This window comes from Drosophila ananassae, chromosome XL (genome assembly GCF_017639315.1).
Source record: "Drosophila ananassae strain 14024-0371.13 chromosome XL, ASM1763931v2, whole genome shotgun sequence".
NCBI lineage: Eukaryota > Metazoa > Arthropoda > Insecta > Diptera > Drosophilidae > Drosophila > Drosophila ananassae.
Window position 1 is genome coordinate 4457428 of NC_057931.1, and position 26311 is coordinate 4483738.

The 26311-nt window shown below is 35.8% G+C and overlaps 1 protein-coding gene and 1 long non-coding RNA gene across 3 annotated transcripts; one reads left to right on the forward strand and one right to left on the reverse strand.

Annotated features, from left to right (window-relative positions):
- On the forward strand, positions 1 to 25212 carry LOC6504109. Of its 2 annotated transcripts, none has more exons than XM_032452859.2 (8): positions 1 to 1150; positions 14658 to 15365; positions 19180 to 20351; positions 20421 to 20519; positions 20582 to 20698; positions 20778 to 21698; positions 21768 to 21827; positions 21905 to 25212. In XM_032452859.2, exons 2-8 carry the CDS (start codon positions 15051 to 15053, stop codon positions 22989 to 22991), a joined length of 3771 nt encoding a protein of 1256 aa, XP_032308750.1. In that variant the 5' UTR covers positions 1 to 1150; positions 14658 to 15050; the 3' UTR covers positions 22992 to 25212. The 2 variants fall into 2 exon arrangements, with proteins under 2 accessions (XP_032308750.1, XP_044572684.1); XM_044716749.1 differs by lacking the exon at positions 1 to 1150 and adding an exon at positions 7973 to 8458.
- Positions 7833 to 8367, reverse strand: LOC123257496. Its single transcript, XR_006507573.1, has 2 exons — positions 8287 to 8367; positions 7833 to 7979 (listed from the first exon to the last, which is right to left on the reverse strand). It is a non-coding gene; the product is annotated as an uncharacterized LOC123257496 (long non-coding RNA).
- Positions 25213 to 26311: the final 1099 nt, after the last annotated feature.

Genomic DNA, 26311 nt, shown 5'->3' on the forward strand with positions numbered 1-26311 from the left:
ATTACCATATTTGTTCTTGTTGGATATGCCGATATAGATTTGTGTGCCGACATCCCTAGTTTGTTTTGCTTTTCATTTCAAACGAGAAGGTTGCCCCAAAAAGCCTAGGGCGGCCCCAACAAAAAAGACGTTAACCGCAGCATAAAACGGGCTAACTGAAAGAACATTCCATTACGAGAACACTTGTTTGGTTTTTATAATACAACTATTTTGAACAAAACAAATGCATCGGTATTTTAATGTCCACCTGAACCTGACATGAAGGGAACAAGTGTGTGTGTGTGCCGCAGGTACCGCTATTCGACAACAAGAACATAATCGGTTGCAACAAGAACGATAATTACAACAATAGGAGGTGCATTCTTTAATTGTGTTTACCTTTCGATTGTCATTCGTTGGAAAAACACTTAAATATATATTTTATAATTGCGTGTATTGCCGCGTCCTCCGGTGGAGCCGTCTTCTCCCGCCACCCCCCCACCTTAGTTCCTCATTGTTTTTTTTTTTTTTTTTTTTTGTGTTCGCCTCTCGGATTTTCCTCCATCACCAATTGGAATGTGCAGCAAAAGAAACAACAACAACAACACAAAACGCTAAGAAACCGTTAAGAAAAAAGGCTAAGAGAAGAGAGAACCAATTCAAGGATTCTTCATGTTGTTGTTGTGTGAAATGAGAAAATTTATATAACATAAATTTACTATTCACACACAAATACAAATACTAATACAAATACAAACAAAACACACACATACGCATACATATATGTAGAATAAAAAACCATAAACCACTCGACAATAAAAAAAAACAAGGCAACTACTTCAACTAAAGCAACAGAAACTAAAAAACAACAACAACGGCAACGGCAACTACTACGGCAACGGCCAAGTACTAATAAATACAATTTTTTTTTTTTATTTTACACATTCACATTCCATTTTGATATTCTGTTGTGTGTGAAAAACTTATAAGAGAAAAAAAAAATAAATCAACAACAACAATACAAAACAAACGGCAAATAACAAAAATTATCAGACAACAACAACAACAATAATAATAACAATAACAACAACAAGAAGCGGCAGCGACGAAGCAAGAAGAAGAAGACGAAGACGAAGCAAGATAAATACATAGCAATTTCGACTAAATAAAGGTATGTGCGGCGATGGCGACGACGATTTTTACTTGACTTTATTATTACTAACTATACTAGAAGAGTGAGCGAGTGGCAAGATGTTGATACACACACACACATACACATATATACTATCATAAAGAGACAGAGACCCGCTTACATATGCATGTGTGTGCATACATATTTCATTATTAGTTTAACTCTTCAATTTATTATTGTTATTATTGCTGCCTGGTCTCTGGTCTCTGGTCTCTCTCTCTCTCTTTGCTCACCGCCAACCTCCCTCCCTCTCTCTTACTGTTTGGGCTCCCGCGACTCCTTGGCTCCCCATTATGGAAGCTCGCTCTCTTTTTTGTAGTAGGAGGGGGGGGGGGGGGGGGGGGGGGGGATGGGAGGAAGAGAGCCCCCAATGTCTCTTGGAGAATGCTAGCTCTCAGCTAGTTCTTAGCTCTTCTTGTTCTTGTTGTTATTGTTGGTGCTGCCATTAACTATGTTCACTTGAGCGCAGGAATAGTTACGTTAAAGTTAAATCAGTGCGTTAACTTGTACGTGTGATGTATGTGTGTGTGTGTGTGTGTGTGGAGTGTCTAGGAACACCTGTGGGCGCTCTAATAGGACTTCATTTTCATTTAATTAATTTTTTTTTTTTCTAACTAGCAAAAGAAGTAGAGTTTTGGTAGATAATTATTTTAAATAATATTTTTAAATAGTTTTTAATAATTTATTTATTAATTATAGAGCCTAGCAGCCTAAGAAGTGAGAGAGGAGTTGGAGTCTTGGCAGAAATAATATAAAATTTAATTAATCTTAAGTCAAAAAAGCTATTAAATTATGATAAAAAAAATTTAAAAAAAAAATTAAATATATCTTTAGAATAAAAAGTATCTCTTAGCCACTATTATTCTGACCTATATTGTATCTTGGTATTTTTTTTTGTGTGAATAAAGATTACGCTTTATTTATTTTTTTTTTTCCTATTTTTTCTCATTTTTTTTTTTTATAGTATGCCTACGAAAATTGTTTAAGAAATATATCAGCACAATTGTATTTACCTTTTAGCGTTGTATCTGTATCTGTATCCGTATCTTTGCTTGTGTATTTTTGTATCGGTGTGTGTGTGTGTGTGTGTTTATTGTTCTTTCATATTTGATCACCCGCTTGATAAAATAGAGAAGAAGAAAAATACAAAAAAAAAAACAAAAACAACAACCTAGTTTAAAATGAACACCTCTGTTTGTTTATAGTCTGTATGTGTGTGTGTGTTAGTGTGTTTGTTGCTTTTGTAAATAAATTGAATTAAGTGATATTTTTTTTTCTGGAAATTTTTATGCCACATGGTACACAGATTTAAGATTAAAAAATAAATGAAAAAAAATTAAAAGGAAAAAATCATATATCTTTGTTATGTAATATCTGAGATCTTGAATTCTAATTACATTTCCCGTTCAAACTGCCAACTAATGTTTTTCTCATTAGATACCCCCCTACCCCTCCTCCTCCTACCACCCTTTTCAATCAATTTAAAATCAATATTTAGTATACAAGTATGTAAAGATACTTAGATACTTTTGTATCTAGAAATGTATTCAAGGAAACTGGTTAAGATTTGCAAATTATTATAGAAATTATAGAGTTTATTACATAATCGCATGTTGCAATTATTTCTATTAAAAATAAAAAATAAAAAAATAGTTAATGTCAAAAAATCTTGATTTTAATTCAAAAATTGTTTAAAAGATACATATTTGTTGTAAAGATCCTTAAACTTTTAAAGGCCCTTCCCTTTTTTTTTTTTTTTGTTTTTGTCTGCCATAATCTGGCATTTGCAATAAAATACGAAAATGGGAAAAATAAAACCCACTCTATGGTATAGATATTTGTTAACAGTACCATTACCATATCCCATTTCCAATTTCCAAGCTCTCCTCCGCTTCTCTATCCTCTGACTCACTCGCTCAAGATACATTCAAGCACACACACAACAAACATACAACAAACAACATACAACAACAAAATAATAACAACTGAAAACTGAAATCAAAAACTGAAAAACTAAAAAAACTGCAACAACAATAAACGCACACACCTTATTCATGTGGTTACACACACACACTCACACACAACTACACACACTCTGGAAAAAAATAGGAAAAAATAAATAAAAATAAAAATGGTATGCATATGTAACTAAGCGAGTATCATTAAATGCAGATCTCTATAAAAAAAAGCATAAAATACAAGAAAAGACAGTCGGGCTTATGGATTAGACGAAGTTTAGATACCCTACAGAGGGGTTTTACAGGGGATTTTGATAAGATAGCTAGGGTTGGAGGGAGTAGGGAGTGGTATTTTGATATATTTAAAAAGATTTTGTATAAAGGATGGATAATATTTTTGGATTATAAATAGATTTCATAGTTATGATAGTTTTTATATAGAATTTATACATTTTTAGATAGTTTTTATAGACTTTAAAGTTAGAAAAACTATTATTTCATATTTTTATATCAAAAAACAAAAATACACAAAGTTTTATTGGAATTCATCAAAGGACTTGTAAGTTATGGATAGTTATTATAGATCTTAGGGCTTAGGATTGGTTTTTTAGTATTTTTTATAGGTTTTTAGATGGAGTTTTCGAAACAGAGCTATGAGTTATGGCTTGATTCTATAGATCCTTTGGTTTAAGGTTTAGTATTTCCAAGTTTAGATAGATTTTAGATAGAATTTTGATAAAATGAGCTATTATTTATAAAAAGATTATATAGACTCCCGAAGACTATCAAGTTTGAGACTAGTTTTTCATAATTTTGATGATGAAATACAGAAATATACAAAGTTTCAGCAGAATTCATCAAATGAGTTATGAGTTATGGATAGATATTATAGATCTGAGAGTTAAAAATTACTTTTAAAGAAAAATAAAAAGTTTTCTGTTCAAATTCGAAAAGGAAGCTGTGAGTTATGGGTAGATTTTATAGATCTCAAGGTTTAGGATAGTTTTTTAGTATTTTTGATGGAATTTGTGAAACAAAACAATGACTTTTTAGTTCAAGGACTAGTATTTCATAATTTTGATGATGAAATACAGAAATATACAAAGTTTCAGTAGAATTCATCAAAGGACTTATGAGTTATGGATAGGTCTTAAAGATCTTAAAAGTAATAGACCTCATGGAAGACTATTTAGTATTTTTTGGTATTTAATCCTGAAAAAATCCCGGAAACTCCTCAAGAAGTATGCTATGAACCGACTTTAGAACCACCCTGACTGACTTTTGAAGTATCTTGTATCTTGAAAAGAAGGCTAAGACCCGAAAGCTGGGCCTAAAGAGGAAGAGGAAGGAAGGTAGGAAGATGAAGTATAAGAAGTGAGGGGAAGAAGTTAAATCGACTTTTGAGTGCTGTTTTTTTTTTATATTTTTTTTTTGCGCTCGGAAACCAATACCATTACCATTAAAAAAAAAAATAAGAAAAAAAAATATACAATACTTTGGAATGAGATACAAAAGCACACCTAGAGCCAGAGATAGAGATACATTCAAAGAGAGAGAGAGAGAGAGAGAGAGAGAGGGGGCATGGCACAACAATCCATAATAATCTTCCCGTAATTTATAGTCCAAGACAATTTATGTAATTTACAAATACCGAAATGCGAAGGAGAGGGCAAAGCGGAGGGGCGATGAGAGCGAATGCAACTGCTGCAGCACTGCTGCCAGAGCTACTAACGATAATAACAATAACAAAAATAACTAATAAAAAAAACAACAGAAAAAAAATGAGAAAAAAAAAGAGGAAAAATAGTTTATACACATACGGGCAAAAAAGCAAAAAAAAAAAGTGCAACAACAACAACAGCGAACTAAATAAACAATTCAACAAATTTGATCCGAGGCAGCCACACAGATACACAGATACATAGCTACAAAGATACATAGATACAAAGATACAGATACAATAGCTATACCGAGTTACAAGACAACTCACACGCACATCAAAATGCATATGAAGAAAAATAAGCAAAAAAAAATGGAAAAAAATAAAGTGTATGTGCAGAGCAGGCAATAAAAAATTAACAAAAAAAAAAAAACGAAAAAAAAGTGCAGCAAATAAAATGCCAATAGCAATAGCAAAAAAAGACAAAAAAAGCTAGAAAAAGCATCAAAACTATAAGAAAGCAGTTTACTGCTTGACGCGTATACAGAAAATGTCGTTCTCTGTAGCTTTTAAGCCTTATTTTCTTTGTTTGTTTTTGTTTTTTTTTTGTTTTTTGCCTCTCGAGTTTGGTGAACGCATAAAATAAACAAGTAGTTGGGGGGTTGGGGGGTCAGGACTAGACTACACTTTAGTCACTCGACTAGTTGATACCCCAAAAAAGCAGTTTAAAAGAGACAAACTTTTAACTGCTTGCTTCGACTGCTTTAAAAAGAATACTTCTGAAATTAATTTTTTTTAATATTTTTTTAATAAACTTTGTGTTATTTTTAGAACAAATATACCCTTCAGATACCCATTGCTATCCGAGAATCGTCTATAAAAGTCTGTGGAAAATGTACAACTTGAACCCATAAACTCACAAGAGCGAGAGAGAGAGAGAGACAGAGACAGATGCTGGCTTGGTAATTGCATTTATTGCACGTGCTCTTGCCATCTCTTTCTACTCTTCTGGCCATCTCCTCCCCTCTTCGCCCCCCTCTCTTAAGGCCATAAAAATATTTTTCTTCAAGCTGTAAACTTTTCTATGCTGCAGTTTCTTCTTCTTTCGGGTTCTTTTTTTTCGCTCATCTTGCTGGCTTTCTTGCCATTCTCCTCCTCCTCCTCTTCCTCCTCCTCCCCATCGCCTCTTTCTTGTTCTCTTAACTCGCCGTGGCAGCAACCGCATCAAGCGATCTGCTTCTTCCACATTTGCCTCCCACCGCCCACCGTTCTCTTAAAAGTACAGGGTATCATTAAAGCAGTTCCCCCTCCTGCTTTGCTTCTTTTTTTTCATCTTTTTAAGGGAGAGATGTTGAAAAATATATACATTTTAAGAGTTTCTGCCTTAAAAAGTTAAAAATATTATTATTATTTTTTTTTTATAAATTAATTAGTTTTTGATTTAAAAATAACATTTTTTTGTTTAAAATGTATGGAGTTTCGAACCTCTGCCTTTCTTAAGATAGTTTTTGGTTAAAAAAAAACCTGTTTAAGATAGTTTTTGGCTTTAAAAGCTTAATTATTAAATATTTTATAAAATTCTACTATAATTATAGTAGTTTTTGGTTAAAAAAAAAGAAAGATTTTTGTTTTTAAAAAAATAGACAGTCAGTTTCTGGATATATCTTATAGATATCTTATAGATTTTACTATAATTTTAGAAGTTTTTGGTTAAAAAAACATGTTTAAGATAGTTTCTGATTTTAAAAATTGTTGAAATATTATTTATTTTATTTATTTATTTATTATAAATTATAATAAAATTATAGTATTTTTTTTTCAAAAACATGTTTTTGCTTAAAATATATGACTTAAAAAGTGGAAATATTTTATATATTTTAGTGTTATAATATAATTACTTTAGTTTTTGGTTAAAAAAAATATTTTTTTTTGCCTAAAATATAGTTTCGAACCTGCGTTTATCTTTTGGCTACTTGAGAAAGATAGTTTTTGGCTTTAAAAAGTTGAAATATTATATAATATATAAAATTAAAATATAGTAAAATATAGTTAAAAAAAAAAAAGAAAGTTTTAGCTTAAAATTTGTGTAGTTTCGAACCTCTTCTTTTCTTCTGGCTAGTTAAGATAGAAAGTTTCTGCAAAAACTCATTTTTAAGATAGTTTTTTGCTTTAAAAGCTTCAAAAATTATATATTTTATTTTATTTTACTATAATTATGATAGTTTTTGGTTTAAAAAAATCATACTTTTTGACCAAAATACAGTTACTGAAAAGTTAGTGACTCCCCCTGCTTACTAAACTACTAGAACTTGTCATCTGCTTTAGATTCATTGTCTAATTGAAAAGTTTCCTGTCCTTTCCCTCAAATTATCTTAAAATAGACCAACTAACTATTATTTTGACAGCAGCTGTTTTTTTTTTGTAATTTTTTTTTCTTAAAAAAAAGCAAAGCAGAAGTCGAAGTCGAAGTCGAAGCTAGAGCCCTCCCTGATGCATCTTTTGATGCTTTTTTATGGCCAAGTTAGCTGGATATGAAACTTGTCTATTAAGTCTCGGCCTGGCTGGCGGCTCCTTCTTTCCTACTCCAGTCTTTAGTCTTGAGTCTTCAGTCTCGATTCTTGTTTCTCGGTTCGCGGTTCGACTTCTCTCTTCCTTATTTTTTATTGTATTTTTTTTTTTTTTGTATTTTTGTTCACATCTTTGTGGCTTATCTCTCCTGCGTATTGCCAAGTTTTTCATCTAGTTTTTGGCCTGGCTTTTTTGTGGCTTGCCACCAAGTTGAAGTCAATTCCTGTTCTAGGCCCCCCGCCCCCTCTTCTGTTTTCCGCCCACACGCATCTCCTTTTGTGGCAGCCACTCAGTTGACTTTGTCCTTTGTCCTCTCTCTCTCTCTCTTTATAACTACCAATATTATTTCTATAATTCTTTATAATTTCTGATATATATTCCGCTGACTTTTTAGTTCCAACTGTCTAGAGTTCTTTGGAAATTTTTCTTTGCAATTTATTTATTTAAGAAATTTCAGAGAAAAGAAAAGAAAAGCTCAGCGTAATATTATTGTTTATTTTTTAGAGTACTGCGGGTCCAAAGTAACCAAAATTTGTTTACATCATCAGATACAACCTGATACCATGGGATATATCGATATCGAAACGGGACGGGTCTCTCCGGCGCCTATCGAAATTAATATCTAAAAAAATAACAAAAAAATAACAAAAAATTATAAACACATTCCAATCTTATTTCAATTGAATTAACAAATGTGTGTATTTGTATTTGTATTTGTTCATTTCCTCACACAGATACAGATACATATAAAGATACAAATACAAAGACGTTAAGATGCAGATACAAAGATACAAAGATACTCTGTAATCTGTAATCTGTAATCGGTATGGTGTGTGTCTTCTTCCGGAGCTATTGTTATTGCAAGTACACGTCAAATTATTGTTCACGTCGCACATTGTCGTGAGTTTGTAATTACCAACTCGCCTCACCTCGATTCAAGAGCCACCAGAGCCCCCCCTGTGGCAGTGCAGTGCAGTGCAGTGCAGTGAGTCCTCGATAAGTGACACACTAGATATACAAAAGAAAATAACACAAAAAATACAAAAATAAATGGGAAAAGTGTCTTGGAAGTGAAGGAAGTCTTCTAAAGAAAAGTTAAAGGTGAAGAAATATTGATTGATATCGATTTTATTGATTTATTTTTTAACAATCTTATCGAAAAAATTAAATTATTCACTTTTTTTAATGTTTTTTAAAGTTTATTATAAGAATTCCTTCTAAAGTAAAAAATAAAACTTAAATTTAAGTTAATGATATTAGAAATGATCGATTTTTTCGATTTATTTATTAACAATTTTATTGAAATACTTTAAAAAAATAAAAAAAATATAGCTTTTTTTCCAACTTTTTCAAAGAATATCATAGATCTTCTAAATAAAAACTTAAAACTAAGTTTAAATAAAAGTTAGAAATGAAAAATAATTGATTTTATCGATATTTGTAGAGAATATTAAAGAAATCTATTTAAAAGTAAGAAAAAATTGATTTTTTTCGATGTTTTATAAGAATCTTTATTGAAATTTTATCTGAAAAAGGCGGAATTAAGTTTTCATAGAAGTTGGAGATGGACAAGACATCGATTTTATCGATAATTTTAAAAGAAACGTCGTAGAATGAAAGAATTTATGTTTTGAGAAGAACTATAGAACACTTTAAAACACAATTTAGTTATAGTTTTGTTTAGTTTAACCTTTATAACTAAAATTAGATAATCTTTTTGCCCAAAAAACATCGATAATTAATCGATTTCATAGAAACTCAAAAACTAATGGACTCTCTACTAAAAAGTAATGTCTGTACTATTTCCATTTCGTGTCTCACTGTCTCTATAAATGTAATAATAAATAATGCAAAAGTGTGTACCCATAAAACCTGTTAAGCACATGTATATTTCATAACCTTCATAATACTTTTTCGAGTACACGACGGGCTACGGGCTACGACTCTTATCTTATTTATTTTCTTTCGACTTTTGTTGTTTCTGATTAGAGAAGAAATAGTACTTATTTTAGGAGGGTTGGGGGGTGGGGTGGAAAAATGTGTTATCAAAAAAAATTTTCATATTTTAATGTTATTTAGGTAGGGGGAGAGACTAACAAAAATTTCCACACAAAAAGTCAAGACAATTGTTTTCTTTTTTTGTGAAGATTTCTTTATCTCTTTTTATTTATTTATAGAATTTTTTTGAAGTTGAACTATGACAGTGATGGAGGAGGAGGAGGTGGAGGAGGAGGAGGATCTACTGTAGCTTCATACAAAGAATGATATTCTTTTGGGGCAATTGCATAATCAGTGTAATCTCTTTCTTCCAGCTACTCTCTCTTCTTTCCAGAGAGAGAGAGAGAGTAAAAGAGAGAAGCTCAAATCAATTATGAAAACGGCAATTTGTTATGCAAGGCCATGGAAGCACTGCTTCTGCACTGCTTGCTCGTTTCAGTTTTGAACTGCTTGACGTTGAGGTTCTTGATCTGTGATCTCTGTTCTTCTGATTCTTCTGCTGCTTCTTCTTCGTTTCTTCTCTCGTGTCTTATTTGGAATACTTTCTAAGTCAACTCTAGTACTCTAGCTTACTTGCAAAAAAACAACAAAAAAAAAAAAACAGAACAGAGGTTTACTTTTTTTGTCGCAAAGAGTCGACCGACGTTCTTCTTCAATTCTTCTGGAGCGGCCCTCTATTCTTATTCTATTTTGTCCGCAAATATGCTCACAAATATTAAATTGTATGTGTGTGTGTGTGTGTGTGTAAGACCAAAGAAAGAAACCTCCAACCAACCACCTCCCTCCCTCCCTCCCCCTTTTGTAAACTTGGCTCTTATAGCGTTCGTGTGCGGTGTATAAATTTTCTGTGGAACTGTACAATAGCTAAAATAATCATAAAAAAAAAAAAAGAAGAAATAACAAAGTTTAAAGTGAATATGAGTGTGTGTGTGTGTGTGTGTGGAGGTGAACCAACAATCACACATACAGTTGTGGTTAAAATAATAGGACTAAAAAGGTTCATTAGTCATAAAGGTTATTGACTTGAAATATTAAAAAAATAAAAAATAAGAATAATATTCAAAAAGAAAAGAATTTATCTAAAAATTTATCGATAAATTATCGATATATGGCATGGCATTATGTATGGTATGGTGATAGTAGGGAATGGGAGATGGGGAATGGGGGGATAGTAAGTGGAAGTAGTGTGTATTTGCTTTTCTCGTTGCCGACTTTTTCTTGTTGTTGTTGTTGTTTTTCTCTTCAAATAGTTGGTAGTTGTTGTTGGGTAGTTGGTGTTTAGTTTGGGGGTTCTCGGGTTGGGGGCTCTCGGGTTCGTGTTCGTGTTCGGGTCTTGGGAGCTTCGTGTGGTTTTTTGTTTGCTCTGCGACTGCGGCTTTGGCTCTTTTATGCTCTCTAGGCTCTCTTTGCGCTCTCTCTTCGCTCTCTTTGTTTTTTTTAATATTTTTTAGTTTGTTTTTGTTTTTGTTTTTTTTTTTTTTTTTTTTTTTGCAGAAACAGTAATCTTGAGTTTCTTGACTTTTCAGCCAAAGTTCCCTCCCCTCCTCCCCCTGAGCTTTTCTTCTCTCTCACGCACCTCTTCACCCCAAAATACAATATTTCCTCATCACAACACACTCACACTCACACTCACACACACACACAACATGCAACATATAACATACAACAATCCAAAGCCAAGTGTGTAAAAAAAAACCGCGACGTTTGCTTTTAAACTTTTCCGTTTTTTTTTTTTTTTTTTTTTTCAGTTTTTCCCACTCTATAGCTCCCCTACCCCCACCACCCTCTCTTCACTTCATCGTCCCATTGTCTACTGACAGTCTTTATATGGGTTCAATTTTATTTAATTTTTATTTTAAACCTTAAACAATGTCTGGGGGCTCTCTGACTCGAAATGGTAATTGATAGAGGGGATACAGGAGGAGGGGAATGGGAATGGGAGCTCCATATGCGGGTCTCTGACTTGGAAACTTGAAAACTTGGAAACTATTCATATTAAGTCGGAGATTCCATAACTTTTTCAACCCAACATACATATGTGTACATAAGTTGGTCTCTTTTTGAAGGGGAGGGGATTTATGTATGGAATTGAAACAAGTTTCTTGATTTTTATGTTCATATCCCCATAAAAAAAAAAAAACAAAAAAAAAATTAAATTAAGAGTCAAGGGTATTTACGTTGATTTTTAAGATGACCTTTGTTTCACAAAAAACTTTTTATGGTTTAAGGGGTTGGTTTTTTAATATTATTTTGTTAAGTACTCTGGGTTTAAATAAGACTCAAAGAGGGGGATAAAATAGATGGATTTCAAGGAGATTTTCAAGAAGAGATCTTAACTTTTTTTTGTTATTATTTCGTAAAATATTACTTCGATTGTGCTGAAATTTTAGGATATAATTCTAGGGATTATATATTATTTAAAAAGACAAAAAGAAGTACCGAACCCTATAGTTACTTTTGAATTATATTAATTATTTCGTAAAGTATAACTCCAATAAAATTGAAATTTTAGGACACACTTCCAGATATTTTTTATTATATAAAATAAAAATAAAAAATACGGAACCCTATAGTTACTTTTGAATTATATTAATTATTTCGTAAAGTACTACTCCAATAAAACTGAAATTAAAGAAAACACTTCCAGAGATTTTTTATTATTTAAAATAAAAATAAAAAATACCGAACCCTATAGTTACTTTTGAAAAAGAATAATTATTTCGTAAAGTATTACTCCAATCAAAATGAAATTTTAGGACATACACCCACAGATATTTTATTACTTAATTATGCCATAAAAAATACCGAACCCTGTAACCCCTTTTGAATCAGAATAATAAAGAAAAAATTCTGTATAATAAAAATATGTAAATTTTAAACTGCTTATCTGAAACTGCTTTATCTCACAATCAGTATGCATTATGCTGTTTTTTTATTTTTTATTATTATTTAAATTAGGGGGGGAGTGGGAAGAGTGGGTGGAGGACCATGGGGGGAGAAGGAAGTGGGGAGTGGGTAGTTGTACAAACATGTATTGCAAATTGCTTTTTGCCAGTTCCAGTTTCCAGGTAAACTCTTTCTCCCTCTCTCTATCTCTCTCTCTGTCTCTCTCTCAGTGGCATAATGCACTTCCTTTTCTTTCCATCATTATGCGAGAGCTAAGCTCTGTTCTTCCAAGCTCTCCTCCAAGCTTACCCCCCCCGCCTCCCACAAGAGAGAGAAGAAGAGAAGAGATCGCGCCAGATCAAAACTGAATTTCAATTTGCAAACTCATGTGGCCTAGGATAGGATTCTTATTCTTGTGTCTTCTCGTTTCCTATATTTTTTTTATTTTACTTTTTTTTTTTTTTGGGATATAATTTTTTTTTTGTTTGCAAAAAAACTGGTTGGGAATTTTTGCATTCCATTGCTTGCTGAATGCTGAACTTGAATTGCATTTGGAATTTGTTCTCAGTTCTCAGTATTTCTCTTTGCTTGTTCCACGCATTTTCCATTTCCGTTCGTTCACCTTGTTCTTTCTAGTCATAGATATGAGATGGGGATGGGACTTTGGGGCTTTGCAATTGGGGATGAGAGGTGGAGATGGGAGAAGATGTAAGGAGCTTAATGGAATGGAAACATCGATAGTTCGATGACTGCTTCTGATTTATTGATCGATCAATATAAGAGGAAGCAAACTAAGAGAGAGCAAGAGAGAAAGAGTAAGATGCGTTTATCAAGTCAAGTAAACCTAATTGCTCAACTAAATTACAGAACACACAAATTCCATAATGAGCGAAAGAGAACGAAAGCTTTGAATTTTATCATACTTTGTCTTCCCCACAAAAACACACACACACACGCATACACTTATACCCCCCCCATCCCCATCCCCCTGTCTTTTCCTCCTTTTCATAGATATAAAGTTTTATTTCATTTCGTTTCGTTACGATTTTTGCTATTATTATTTGTTCGTGTCTCTTACTGTCATTGTATCTGTATCTGCCGCTCTATGCGATATATCTATCTATGTATGTATGTATCTATGTATCTGTGTGAATGTTATTTTTTAGTTTCGACTTGTTTTCTTTTGTGTAATTTTATTTTTGTATGCAAGCGATTGTGTGTGTGTGCGAGTGTGTGTGTGTATCAAGTTCATAACTTTTGTATGAACAGCAAACGACAGTAAGAATTGTTGTACTATTGTTGTTGTTGTTTTTTAAATCCACACAATAAATATGTCTGTAAAAAAAAAAAAAATAATAATAGTATCTACATATGTGTATGTGATTGTGCCATTGTCTTGTCTGTGTGAGTTGTTGTTGTTGTTTTCTTTATTTATTTTTTTTTTTTGTATTTTTCACATTTATTTTCTAGTTTGCTCGCTCGTTGTTTTGTTAACTCTTATTTAGTTTTCTTTGCGTCTTGAGCTCGGTATCGGTATCTCGGTATCTCGGTATCATATTTTTCGTTACACAACAGCGGAAAAAAAAAACTACATACATACTTATATGTATAATAATTATTAAAATTAAGACACGTTCTTGGCTCGTTTTTTGAAACGATTTTTGGCCAAGATTACTCGATCGAGTTGGAATTCTAAAGGTTTGAAGGTTTTTTGTGAGAAAATCTCACTTAAAATGTGATATAATTCGCTTGGAAATGTATGGAATTGATGAAGAAAGTCTTAAAAGTAACTTTAAAGTGCTTAGATAAATGGTATCTAAGAGATACATGTGAAAGATATCAAGAAAGTGATCTAAAACTAGAGAATTGATTAAAATGTATCTTAAAAACCGATTTAAAGTGCTTAGATACTTGGTATCTGAAAGAAATGAATGAAAAATATTATGATTTAAAGGTATTTGGATGAAGGGTGAACTAAAACTATCAGATACTCTTAAAAAAGATACAAAATAGGTATAAAATTGTTAACAAAACCCTTAAAATCAGTTTCAATTATATAAAAAATAGTATTTTTTAGTTTTTATTATAAAAATTTACTTAAACTAAGAGTAAATTATATTAATTATCTTAAAACTCTTAAAAAAACTCTCATCTTAGACTTGGTATTTGAAAGATACATTTTCAGTTACACTCAAATATCTGAGAGATACTCTGACAAATCTAAACAATAAGCTCTGAGCTCTCCCCTTACTAGTTTTCCCAGTTACCTTTTGGTGTTTTTTGTTTATTTTGTCGTCGCCCTCCTTAGGTTACTAACCACCTTTTTTTTTTGTTTTTGTTCCAGTGTATTGCACGTTATAACAATTCGCATTATTAATAAATAGTTTTCTTGTTCTGCTCTGCATTCACGTTTCAGTTAACCAAAGCGAAGGTTCTGTTGTTTTCCAGTGCTCCGAGTGCTCCGGGCTCCAACTCTCTTTCTCGCATTGCGTCCGCGTGCCACTTGTTGCCGGCTACCAACTACTTAGCCGCTCTCGCAGGCAGTCTCTCTCTCTCTCTCCGCTCTCTCTCTCTGTCGGTGTGTGTCTCTCACCTTATTGATTGATCCACCTTTTTCGTTGTGAAAAAGAGTGTGTGGGGCGGAAGGACAATAAGAATAGAAAAGGAGCAGAAGGAAAGGTGAGAGGCGAGAGGTGAGAGGTGAGAAGAGGCATGCAGTTGATGGCTGGCGGTTACCGTTACTCCTGCAGCAGCTCCTCCAGCTCCAGTATTCGCAATAACTGTTCCAATCAGCTGACCGCCCCCAACCATGGAGAGCAGCGAGCAACAGGAGGGGGTGGGCAGCAGCAGCAGTTCCAGCAGCAGCAGCATCACCAGCAACAACAGCAACAATCTACAGTTATGTCGCATCTGTATTACCACCCACCACAGTAACGGTAATAGTGGCTCCAACACTACAACTACCACCACCAGCAACAACAACAACAATAATAACAATACCAACAATAATAATAATAATAATAATAATAACAACAATAATACACACTTGACCGGCAACGGATTGATTTCCATTTTCGGCGAGGATGCGCTCTGGCAGAAGATTTCCACGCTGGCCAACGTCAAGGTGAGAGCAAAAAAAAAAAATCGAAAATAATAGGGTGAGAGAGTAATGTGTGTGTGTGAGAGAGTGCAAGTGTAAGGGGTGAAGGTGAGAGCATTTCTAACACAAGAGAAGCCGAAGAAGAAGGGGAATGGGAATGGGGAATGGGAAGTCACAGCAGCGCAAGAAGAAGATGAACTGAAGGTCAAGTCTTACAGGTTACAGTGGTCAATCGACACTCGACTACATAATTTTGTTCTCCAGAGAGAAGAAGGAGCATGCCAAAGATTAGAATTAAAAATCAAAAGCAGATTTCAAGCTGATAACAAAGAACAAGAATTTCCGATAAGATTAAAAAACTAAATAAAAAAAAAAAATGATTAAACTATTTAAAAATAAAGAAATGAGTTGAAAACAAGTGAATGATTAATGTGGTAGTTTTTTCTTATTTTTTATTTATTACGTGTAGTAATAAATTAACACCCACTGTTAAAAAATATATGTATTTATTTTACGACCTGCTTGAATTTATAGTAGTGCCATAAAAGTCATTAAAATTTATTTATTTTTAACCCCAAGCTTTCGCTAGCAACCACTGTATTTATTGATTTTGATGTTTATGCTTTGAATTATTTGTTTCTTTTTTGTTTTCTTCTTTTCTCTTCCATTCCATTGAATCTTAAAAAAAAAAAATAAAAAGTTCTTTGGAGTCATTGTGTCTTTTTTTTTTTTTTTAAATCGATCTTAATTTGTATTCCACTATCGATCCGAAAACCTTTCAGGCCCAGGAAGTATACATGAATACAGTATACAGTGTCTGTGGAAAGTTTCTACCCAGTACTATGTATATTTTTTTTCTCATGTGAATTATTAAGTTGAAAAGTTTCCCCACTTTTGTTTATACAATTTAGGGTGTGTCGCTACTATTTGCACCCACTGTATATCCCCTGTAATTCAAGAATTTTGTTTTCCTCCTCGTGGAATACTAAAAACTAAATAATAAATAAATAAATAAAGAGTGAGAGAAAAAAAAGGCAAGCTCATGAAAGTTATTCACACCAATACATGCACTCCAAAAATTTTTATTTATTATTCATATTAATTTTTCATAAAAAAAAAATTGTACATACGATACATACTTTTATGTATGTCTGTGTGTTTTGGAATCAGTTTTCATTGCTTTTGTCTTTCTTATGAAAGGAGGGGGGGACTCACTCACTGGCATTTCTGTTTATTTGTTCGGTTTTAGCTTTTTTTTTGGCCCGAACTCGAACCCCCAACCCGCACCAGGCCGGGCTTGGTTAGTTTATTTTATTCATATTGTGTGTTTTTATGATGCGGATTGTGTATACAATTTTTCAACAAACAGCGTTTCATATTTTTCCATCGACTCTCCGATGGGATTTCTTGGGACTTGTCCGCTTTTTATATCACATATCACATATTTCTTATTTCTTTTTATTTCATTTCTCTACTTGCTTTTTTTTTTCGTTTCTTGGCTTTTGTAAAATAATTTACCGTTTGAATTGCTTTGCTTTTGAGCTTAACTACCGTATCTATGAGTTTCAGTTCTTTTTTTTGAAAAAAAAAAAATAATAATAATATTAAAATTACTGAAGTTGCACACAGAAATACACATTTCCTATTCTTTTATTTAAAATTTTCCAAAAAAAAAATCTTGTTATAGATAGTTTATAGTTATAAAGTTTCTAAAGAATTTATCTTGTTGAAAACCCTATTTTTTTTTAATATTCTTAGATTTTTAATCCAAAATAATACTTTTTCCAATAAACAACATCAGTTCAAAACCTCTTTTCATATTAATATGTTATATTTTTAATCCAAAATAATAAATAACATTAATTTATGATTTTCAAAAAGCTTTTTCTCTTTTCTTTTATAATTTTATTAACAATTTATTAATAAAATAATTAACAAAATTAAGAATATAATTCTATTTTTCCGACATTTATTTTGTTTTTAAATACTCTTTAAAAAAAAACTCTCTTTACAACTCCCTTTCTCTCAGTGCATGCTCTTATTCTCTTTCTTTTGCTTCCACTTCGCATTTATGTTCGGCTTAGACGTTCGTTGGCCCCACGACTGTGTTTCTAGTTGTTGTTGTTGTTGTTGTTTGGGGTGGGGTGGGGCCAAAGGGGGGCCACCTCTGGAGGGGTTACAGCACGTGAATATGAATGGGGTGGCTTTGTGTGAGTGAGTGTGTGCAGTGTTGTTGTTGTTGTTGTTGTTGTTACTCTTGCAGTGAAGTGTCTGCTGTTTTTCGCATTTCTCTCTCTCTCTCTCTGTCTCTTTCTCAATTCATGTGCATATTTCCAATTTGATTTTCTCCTTATTCCTCCTTATGCCTTTTCCTCGAAAATGTTGCAATTTTCTGGTTTATTTTCTGCAATTTTTCCCACTTGGCTAAATTATGTTGCCAATTCAAGGAATTTCATTTCTCGTCCAAACTGACAGCCAGCCCCATTACTTATACATGCGTATTGTTGGCTTAAGGATAAGGGGGTACCACCACACATACATACATACATACATATGTGGTTTCTAAAATTATTGTCCTAAAGTTAATGTCTAGGAAATGGTTTATGAGTGCTCGGGAGGTGCGCCAGTCCCCAGTCGAGTTCAAAGTGGAAAAGTTCTCTGAAAGACAAATAAATTATGTTCTCTTACTACCACACTGAAAGAAATTAAAGAGCGACTTGTACAATCCGGGCTTATACGTAAATAAGAGCGAAAAGTGTGCCCATATGTTCGATAACTTTTATTCGGTTTTCGAACGGATTCCCAGATTTTCGTAAATGGTTCCTAATTATGGCCATATCTCAGCCAATTCTGATCCGATTCTCAATCGGAATACCTCAAACGATTTCTGGATCGATTCCCCGTCATTCTGCATCAAAATCCCGCCGGAGAATATTTTTTAAAAATTTTTCAAAAATTTGCGGGGGATCCCCTTCGAAATGCTGCATTTTCGTATGAGGCTATATCTCCATGGCTATATCTCAGCCAATTCTGATCCGATCCTTGAGCGGAATACCTCAAACGATTTCTGGAGCGATTCCCCGTGATTCTGCATCAAAATCCCGCCGGAGAATATTTTTTCAAAATTTTTCAAAAATTTGCGGGGGATCCCCTTCGAAATGCTGGATTTTCGTATGAGGCCCATGTCCATGGTTATATCTCAGCCAATTCTCATCCGATCCTTAAGCGGAATACCTAAAACGATTTCTGGATCGATTCCCCGTGATTCTGCATCAAAATCCCGCCGGAGAATATTTTTTCAAAATTTTTCAAAAATTTGTGGGGGATCCCCTTCGAAATGATGGATTTTCGTATGAGGCCCATGTCCATGGTTATATCTCAGCCAATTCTGATCCGATCCTTAAGCGGAATACCTCAAACGATTTCTGGAGCGATTCCCCATAATTCTTCATCAAAATCCCGCCAGATTATATTTTTTCAAAATTTTTCAAAAATTTCTAGGGGATCCCCTTCAAAATGCTGGATTTTCGTATGAGGCCCACATCAATGGCTATATCTCAGCCAATTCTCATCCGATCCTTAAGCGGAATACCACAAACGATTTCTGGATCGATTCCCCATGATTCTGCACCAAAATCCCGCCGGAAAATGTTTTTTCAAAATTTTTCAAATAATTCTGGAAGAACCTCTTGTAGAAATCAGTATTTTAAGTTTTCGTCCAAAGTCCCGCCCATTCCTCTGCCATTTCCTATCCAATCTTTGAAGGAAAGCCCTTGAAAGAAAGAGTATCAAGTCCCCGACTAATAAGCTGAAAAATATTCTCCTTCCGCCGTTCCAGATCAGCAAGAATGACCAGCTGCCGCAACAGGTGTGCGTGGGATGCGCCAAGCTGGCCATCTCGGCGTGCCAGTTCAAGAAGAAGTGCGAGGAGGCGGATAGCTTCTACCGGCAGCAGCTGAGGCGCCAGAAGATCAAAGGGGCCGCCGGCGGAAGGGAGGCGAGTGCCGCCGGAGCTGGCGGGGATCAGGCGAAGAGCAGCGGCTGCAGCAGCGGCAGTGGCAGCGGAAGTGGCAGCAGCAGCGGCAGCGGCAGCAGCTCCACCAGCAGCAGCTCCTCCTCCGACGAGGACGAGGACGAGCCGGACAACGAGAACGGCCGGGAGGAGGAGGAGGAGGAGGGCGGCGAGTCCAACAAACGGCTGCAGAACGGACACGGACATGGCCAGGTGATGGTCAACGGGCATCGCAATGGCAACAAGTCCGAGGAGGAGGAGGACGACGACGAGGAGGACGAGGAGCAGGAGCAGGGGCAGGATCAGGAGCAAGATCGGGAGCATGGTCAGCGCAATGGGAACCTGCAGCAGCCTGTCGATGAGGATGAGGAGGAGGAGGAGGAGGATGTGGAGGAGGTTACCCCCCATCATCATCATCATCATCCCCTCCTGCACGGCAACGACGACGATGGCGAGATAACCGTCCACGGTGTCCATCCCAAGGAGCCCTTCGACTTCAACTCGATCCGCCTGATGCAGGAGTACATGCAGCAGCAGATGAACAAGTTCCCCAACGGCACCGGCACCGGTCCACCCGTGGAGCTGGATCTGGAGGATCAGGACGATGACGACGAGGAGATGTCCCTGCCACTGATACCCGAAATAGAGCTGATCACCCCGGGCGATGAACCGCCACCGGATGTAACTGATCCCTCACTTCTGGTCAATGGGTCATCTGGGGGAGTGGTCTTGCCCCCCGGGATGGGTGGCGCCGGCACTGGTGGTGGCATTCTGCCATCTGGCATGCAGGGACTACATCCAGGAGCCGGCTTCCAGTGTCCGCACTGCTATCAGATCTTCGAGATGAAGCAGATCCTCAAGGCGCACATGCAAAGTGTCCATGGGGCGCCGGGTCCGGTCTACGAGTGCAGCAACTGCCGGAAGACCTACTTCTACAAGCGATTCCTCGAGAAGCACATCCGACGTGGTCGTTGTGTCAAGAAGCGTCGCAACCAGACGTGAGTAGAGCTGGAATTCTTTTTTATTTTTTATTTTTATTTAATTTTTGGAATGTCCTTTTTTTGTAGTCGTCCCATGCAGTGCTCGGACTGCCATGTCCTCTTCCCCACGGGCCATCACCTGGGCTGGCACAAGCGCACCGGCTGCCCCTCCAAGGCGGCCAAGATGTAAGTCTCTCTCTTTTTTAAAATAAATCACTTTTTAATTAATATTTTGTTTAATTTTTAAGGCCCCTGCAGCAGCTCTTTAAACAAAATATTGTCCAGTTTAATAATTTCCCGAAAAGGATGGCCGCTGGAACTGCCAGGAAGCCCATAGTTACGGATATGCTCATCCAGAATCGCAAGTAAGTAGCAGGGATTGGAGATTCCTTCCTCCAGAGAAGATGGAAGACTAATGATCCTCATTTTTTCCAAAAATTCCAGACTCGGCCTGGCCAACAAGAGGAAGGGACGCACTCGCATCAAGCTGGACGCCAAGAAGATCGCCCTGGCCAAGCAGCTGATCCTCCGCGAGGCCACCACCACGGTGATCGCCAATGAGCTGAATATATCCCGGACTTTCGCCTGGCGCCTTCGCAAGAGTCTCGTCAATGGAGTCAGTCTCCATGAGCGGGTGGTGGACCAATCCCAGGAGGATCAACAACAGCAGCAGCAGCAGCATCTGCAACAGATGCAACACCAACAGCAGCTGCAACATGAACAGCCGGAGGTGCCGCCACATCTGAGCCTGCCATATGGCCACTTGGGCCTGGGCGTCATCAAGGAGGAGCAGCAGGACAGCGACGATGAGGAGCAGCAGCAGCAGCAGCAGCAGCAGCTGCATCACCACCAGCAACAGCATCCCCATCTGCAGCACCATCACCTGGGCCTGGTGGACGAGTGCGGGGCGGAGGAGATCGGAGCCGAGGAGACGGCCGGCTACATGGGGGATGAGGATGCCGTTTCCGGCCTGCTCCACAATGGCTATGACCCTGATCCGGACTCGGATCCCGTCGAGAACGATCCCTTCGAGGGCGCCGAGGCGGCGGAGGGCCGGACCGGTTCGGCATCACCGCCGGCCACCTCGATCCAAGGGCCGCCGGTGCCGGTCCAGGTTCGCAACGACGTGGAGGTCTACAAGCGTCTGCTGGCCGAGTCCCAGCACTTTCCACACATCGTCAATGCCCAGCAGCTCCAGTTGCAGCAACAGCAGCAGCAGCAGCAGCAGAGGGAGCAGCAGCGGGAGCAGAGGGAGCGGGAGAGGGAACGGGAACGGGAGAGGGAGCAGTTGCAGCTCCAGAAGCATCAGCAGAAGGCCCATAATGGTGGCATGCCGATGCTGACGCGTTATCCTCCCACGGTTATGTGAGTAGAAAAGAGATGGCATGAATTAGAGGGAGAGGGAACTAACTGATCTCCTTTAATCCTTTCCAGGCACGCCCTGCCCGTCAATCTGTCCCTGCGTTCCATGCCCCACATGACCAGCAACGAGAGGTGAGTGTGTTTTGTGATTCCTACACTTGGAGAGAATCCTGGCTAATCCTTTGAAATCCTTTTTGTCCAAAAAAAAGCAATGGGAGCTCCAGCAGCAATGCGGCAGCCAACTCGGCAGCTCCGGCCAATGCCGCCGCCACTCCAACTGGAAAGAAGCCGCGCAAGCCGAACGTCTTCATCGATGATGAGAAATATGCGATGGCCAAGCTGCTGGTGGCCCAGAACTCCTCCACGATGGAGATAGCCAGGGCATTGAACGTCTCCCAGATGACGGCCTGGAAGGTGCGAGATGCCATTCTCAAGGGAGTCCCTCTATCCTATCGGAACAAGCGATCCGAGGGACGTCATTCCGAGGATCTAAATACTAAGGAGCAGCAGCAGCAGCAGCAGCAACAGCAGCAGCAACAGCAGCAGCAGCAACAGCAACAGAAGCAACATCATCGCCAGCAACAACAGTATCAGCAGGAGTTGCAGCAGCAACAGGAGCTGCAACAGCAACAGCAGGAGCTGCAACAGCGTCAGCAGCAACTGGAGCAAATTGAGCTAATGAAGCAGCAACGTCAGCAGCAGGAGATCCTCATGCAACAGCAACATACATCACACTATCAGCAACAGCAGCAACAGCAACAGCAGCAGCAACAGCAACAGCAACAGCAGCAGCAGCAGCAACAGGGTCCACAGAAGCTGTTGCATCCACGTCGCCGCCTGAAGGCCGCCGAACGGGAGCTGCGGGACAAGGAGATTACCCGGGAAATACTCGAGCTGATCAAGGAGGACAGCAACATCCAGTACTGGAAGGTGTCGGCCCGCCTGGCCGAGAAGGGCATCAACATATCGCCCTCCTCCGTCTGCCAGAAACTCAAATCGATGGGGATCCACCGCCGCTGGAAGCCGGGGGATAAGCCACCCATGCTGGCCATCAGTCAGTTGAAAGCGGCCACTGTGGCAGCGGCGGCGGCGGCGGCGGCAGCTGGACTGGCTGTTGGGGCAGCTACCGGACCAGCTACCGGTGGAGGTAACCCTGCCGGCAGTAGTGGAGGAGGAGGAGGAGGAGGAGCTGGAGCTGGAGGAGTACCAGCCGGGTTTGGACTGCCTGATGATGGCTACGACCAGCAGCAGTTCGATATGAGTGGGCAGCACTTTCTCAGTGCCTTTACGCGCTAGGAGACTGGTCTTCTGGGATTAGAAGAATGGGTCAGCCACGAATATAGGTCTAAAGGGAGGAGGAGCAAGAGAAGAGGAGGAGCAAGGAGAATCCTAGGGCGGAAAGTAAACTTTCAAAAACTTTCCCTCCCGAAATTATAAATATTTCTTTTAGGATCTAAGTAGTTGAGAACATGCTAGAACATGTCCGGAAGACATGCTGGAACAGGCATGGAACAAAAAAAATTATAGTCGAAATTAGAGAAGAAAGAAGGAGAAGAGAGAAAGAAGAAAGAAAAAGAAAAGAAAACATCACATTCTTCACATCGAAATGGAAAGAAATCTAAGGCCTAAGTCACTTTTATTAAAAAAAACTTTAATTTAAAGTTTAAAAATAAAAAAACAAAAACAATTAAGTGAGATAAAGATTTAGAGAAATGTCTTAATGAAATATATTAATTATTTAAAATTTATTATTAAAAATTTATTATTTAAAATGAATTATGAGAATTATATAGTTTATTTTCCGCTGCCTAGGATTACAGGTTATTTTTTTATTATTATTTTTATTATTATTATTTTTATTATTATTATTATTACACTGCAAGAAAAAAATAGCCTATATTTTTTGTTTTATTTTTTTTTTTTTGGAAAGAAAGTATTTGAAAGACAGCGGAGATTGAAATGTATTTGTATTTGTAATGAGATATATATATATTTATATATATTTATGGAATAGATATATATATCCGATATGCTAAGCATTCCTAGAATGTCACACACACACACACATTCGCACACACACACCGCAAGAGAGTCCTTCGGGCAGCTTCCTTTTCCTCTTCTTCCCATCACATCCGCCCAAAAACAAAAAAAAAATATAAAATTTTAATTTTAATTAATTTACTTACACACACACACACACACACAAACATACATATATATATTTATTGATCGCCTGTCCACGTGTGTGTGTGTTGGAATATTTTTATGCAAAACATTACGTTTTTTTTCCCTGTGTATTTATTTATTTTATTACTCACACATACGCACACACAGGCGCATGCTAGTGTATTCCGTACTGAGAACATTAATTTAGTTTAATTAATTAACAAAAAAATTAAAAAAATATTCAAAAAACAAAGCAACAAACAAATAACAATCAGAAGAACAAAGCAAAAGAAAACAAAAATAGATAGAGAGAGAAAGAGAGTTAGCAACATAAGTGCAATTATCAAGCAAACAAACAAATAAAAAATAAACAAAACAACAAACAAATAAGCAAAAACAAACAAAAAAGAAAATAAAAATAGAAACACAAGAAAGAGCGGGAAGAGAAGAGCGAAGAGAATGCCTTAGCCAGGAATTGAGTAATTCTTCCCAAGAATTTCCATTTTATTTTCTTCAGACTCCAGTTCGAAACAAAGAAAAGAAAAGAAAAGAAAACTCCATCCTACCAACCACTCCTCCCCCATCCCGCCCCCGAAAAGATTGTAGCCAAATGTTAGTAAAAAATTAAAAATAAAAAATAATTAAAAAAAAAGAAAAGAAAAGCCAGAACAAAAGCAAAAAAAGGCAAAAAGAAAGACAAGTGTTTTTGAAGAGGACTCATAACTGTATTTATTTACAGGCAACTTTTAGCTATAAACTAAAATATTACAAAAAATAATATATATATTTAAAAAAAATATATAATTATTTTAATTTGATTATGATTTTTTATTTTTGTTGTTGCAGATAAAGAATTAAAGGCATTAGTCTGCGATTTTTTATTTTTTTTTTAGCTTTTAAGAGCGAACTAGAATGAGATAGTATTTTTTTTTTAATATTATAATTATTATAATGATTATTAAAATTATAATTATTGATTAAATAATTATTATTATTATTAGAATTATTATTTTATATGAATATTTTTGTACAATTTGAAATTGTAACTGCTTTTTGTCCAAGCCAGCAACAGAAAAAAAATAGCATTCAAGCAACCAATTACTAAATGATTCCCTCCTCCAACAAACACAAAAAAAAAACAAACACAACAAACACCCACATACACACACACACACACACACACACACCACTAAGCGCAAGCGGGCTAACGAACTGTGCATAGTATTTTCTATATAAATTATAAATAAATAAAAAAAAATAAAAATAAATATATATTCATTATCCATAAACTATATGTAACAAGCAACATAAACAAAACATTATAAACAAAAAAAACATTGAAATTTTAAAACACACACACATACATACATAAAGATAAATAATATTTTTTTTTTTTTGTTTTTTTCCGTGTCTCTTATATATTTATTAGCCTCAGCAGCTTATATACAAATAAATAGAAATATTATATAATTATATAATATATATATAAAGAAAACAGAATTTTTTTTGTATGAAATGCAAAGGAAATGTTTGTGGAAAAATATTATTTAAAATTTATATATAAATATTAAAAAAGGAAAATGAAAAAAAGAATGTAACTTTAAGGATCCATTGCAAGCAGCATCAACAAATAGAACTGACGTGCCTATGTAGCGATTAAATCTGACACACACACACACCACACACATACACACCCAAAACACACACACACACATAAGTGCATACAATCACATAATCAAACACTTAGAGAAAAACTGATGTAACACATTAAATAATCATTCCAAAATGTCATAAGAAAAAGGAAAATAAACAAGCATCAAAAAGAAGAAAAGTAACAAAAAAACAACAAAAAAAAAAACAAAAACAAGAACATTATATATGTATACATAAATGTAGCAGAATATATATATATATGAAACATGCTCTATATATATGTATATTTTTTATTAAATATTCCATTTGAAAAAAATAATCCCGCTTTTTAATGGGAAGAGGTGGGCTTCTAATTATTATTTTTATAAAAATATTTATAAATAATCAATAAAAACAATTATAATTGATATTAAATATTTGTAACATTTTATTGCTTGAAAAATAAGAAATTAATAACTAAATACCTTTAGACGCTGAAATGTATGCTTTAAAAACGGAACCCCAAAAGTAGGCAACATTTTTGGGACAAAGCTTTTAATTTTGTTCCCCCCCAGTGCGTATACGTAATCTTTTTGTAGGTCTTTTCATTTTAAACAATTATTACTTTTTTTATTAAAGTTAATAAAGTAATAAGTAGAAAAATACATTTTGTGCCTCCTCCAGGGCGTATACGTAATTTTTCTTGACTTTAAATTTTGTTTTAAAATTGCAAACCAGTTTTAAAGGGTTTTTAAATTGTTTTGTTATTAAACTAAATAAAGTAATACATTATTTAAGGTATTTCAAATCATATATAA

Coding starts and splice junctions, on each gene's coding strand:
- LOC6504109 (XM_032452859.2), top strand. CDS start 15,051: ATGGAGAGCAGCGAGCAACAGGAGGGGGTGGGCAGCAGCAGCAGTTCC. Junction 20,352..20,420: donor AAGAAGCGTCGCAACCAGAC/GTGAGTAGAGCT, acceptor CTTTTTTTGTAG/TCGTCCCATGCAGTGCTCGG. Junction 21,828..21,904: donor CACATGACCAGCAACGAGAG/GTGAGTGTGTTT, acceptor TCCAAAAAAAAG/CAATGGGAGCTCCAGCAGCA.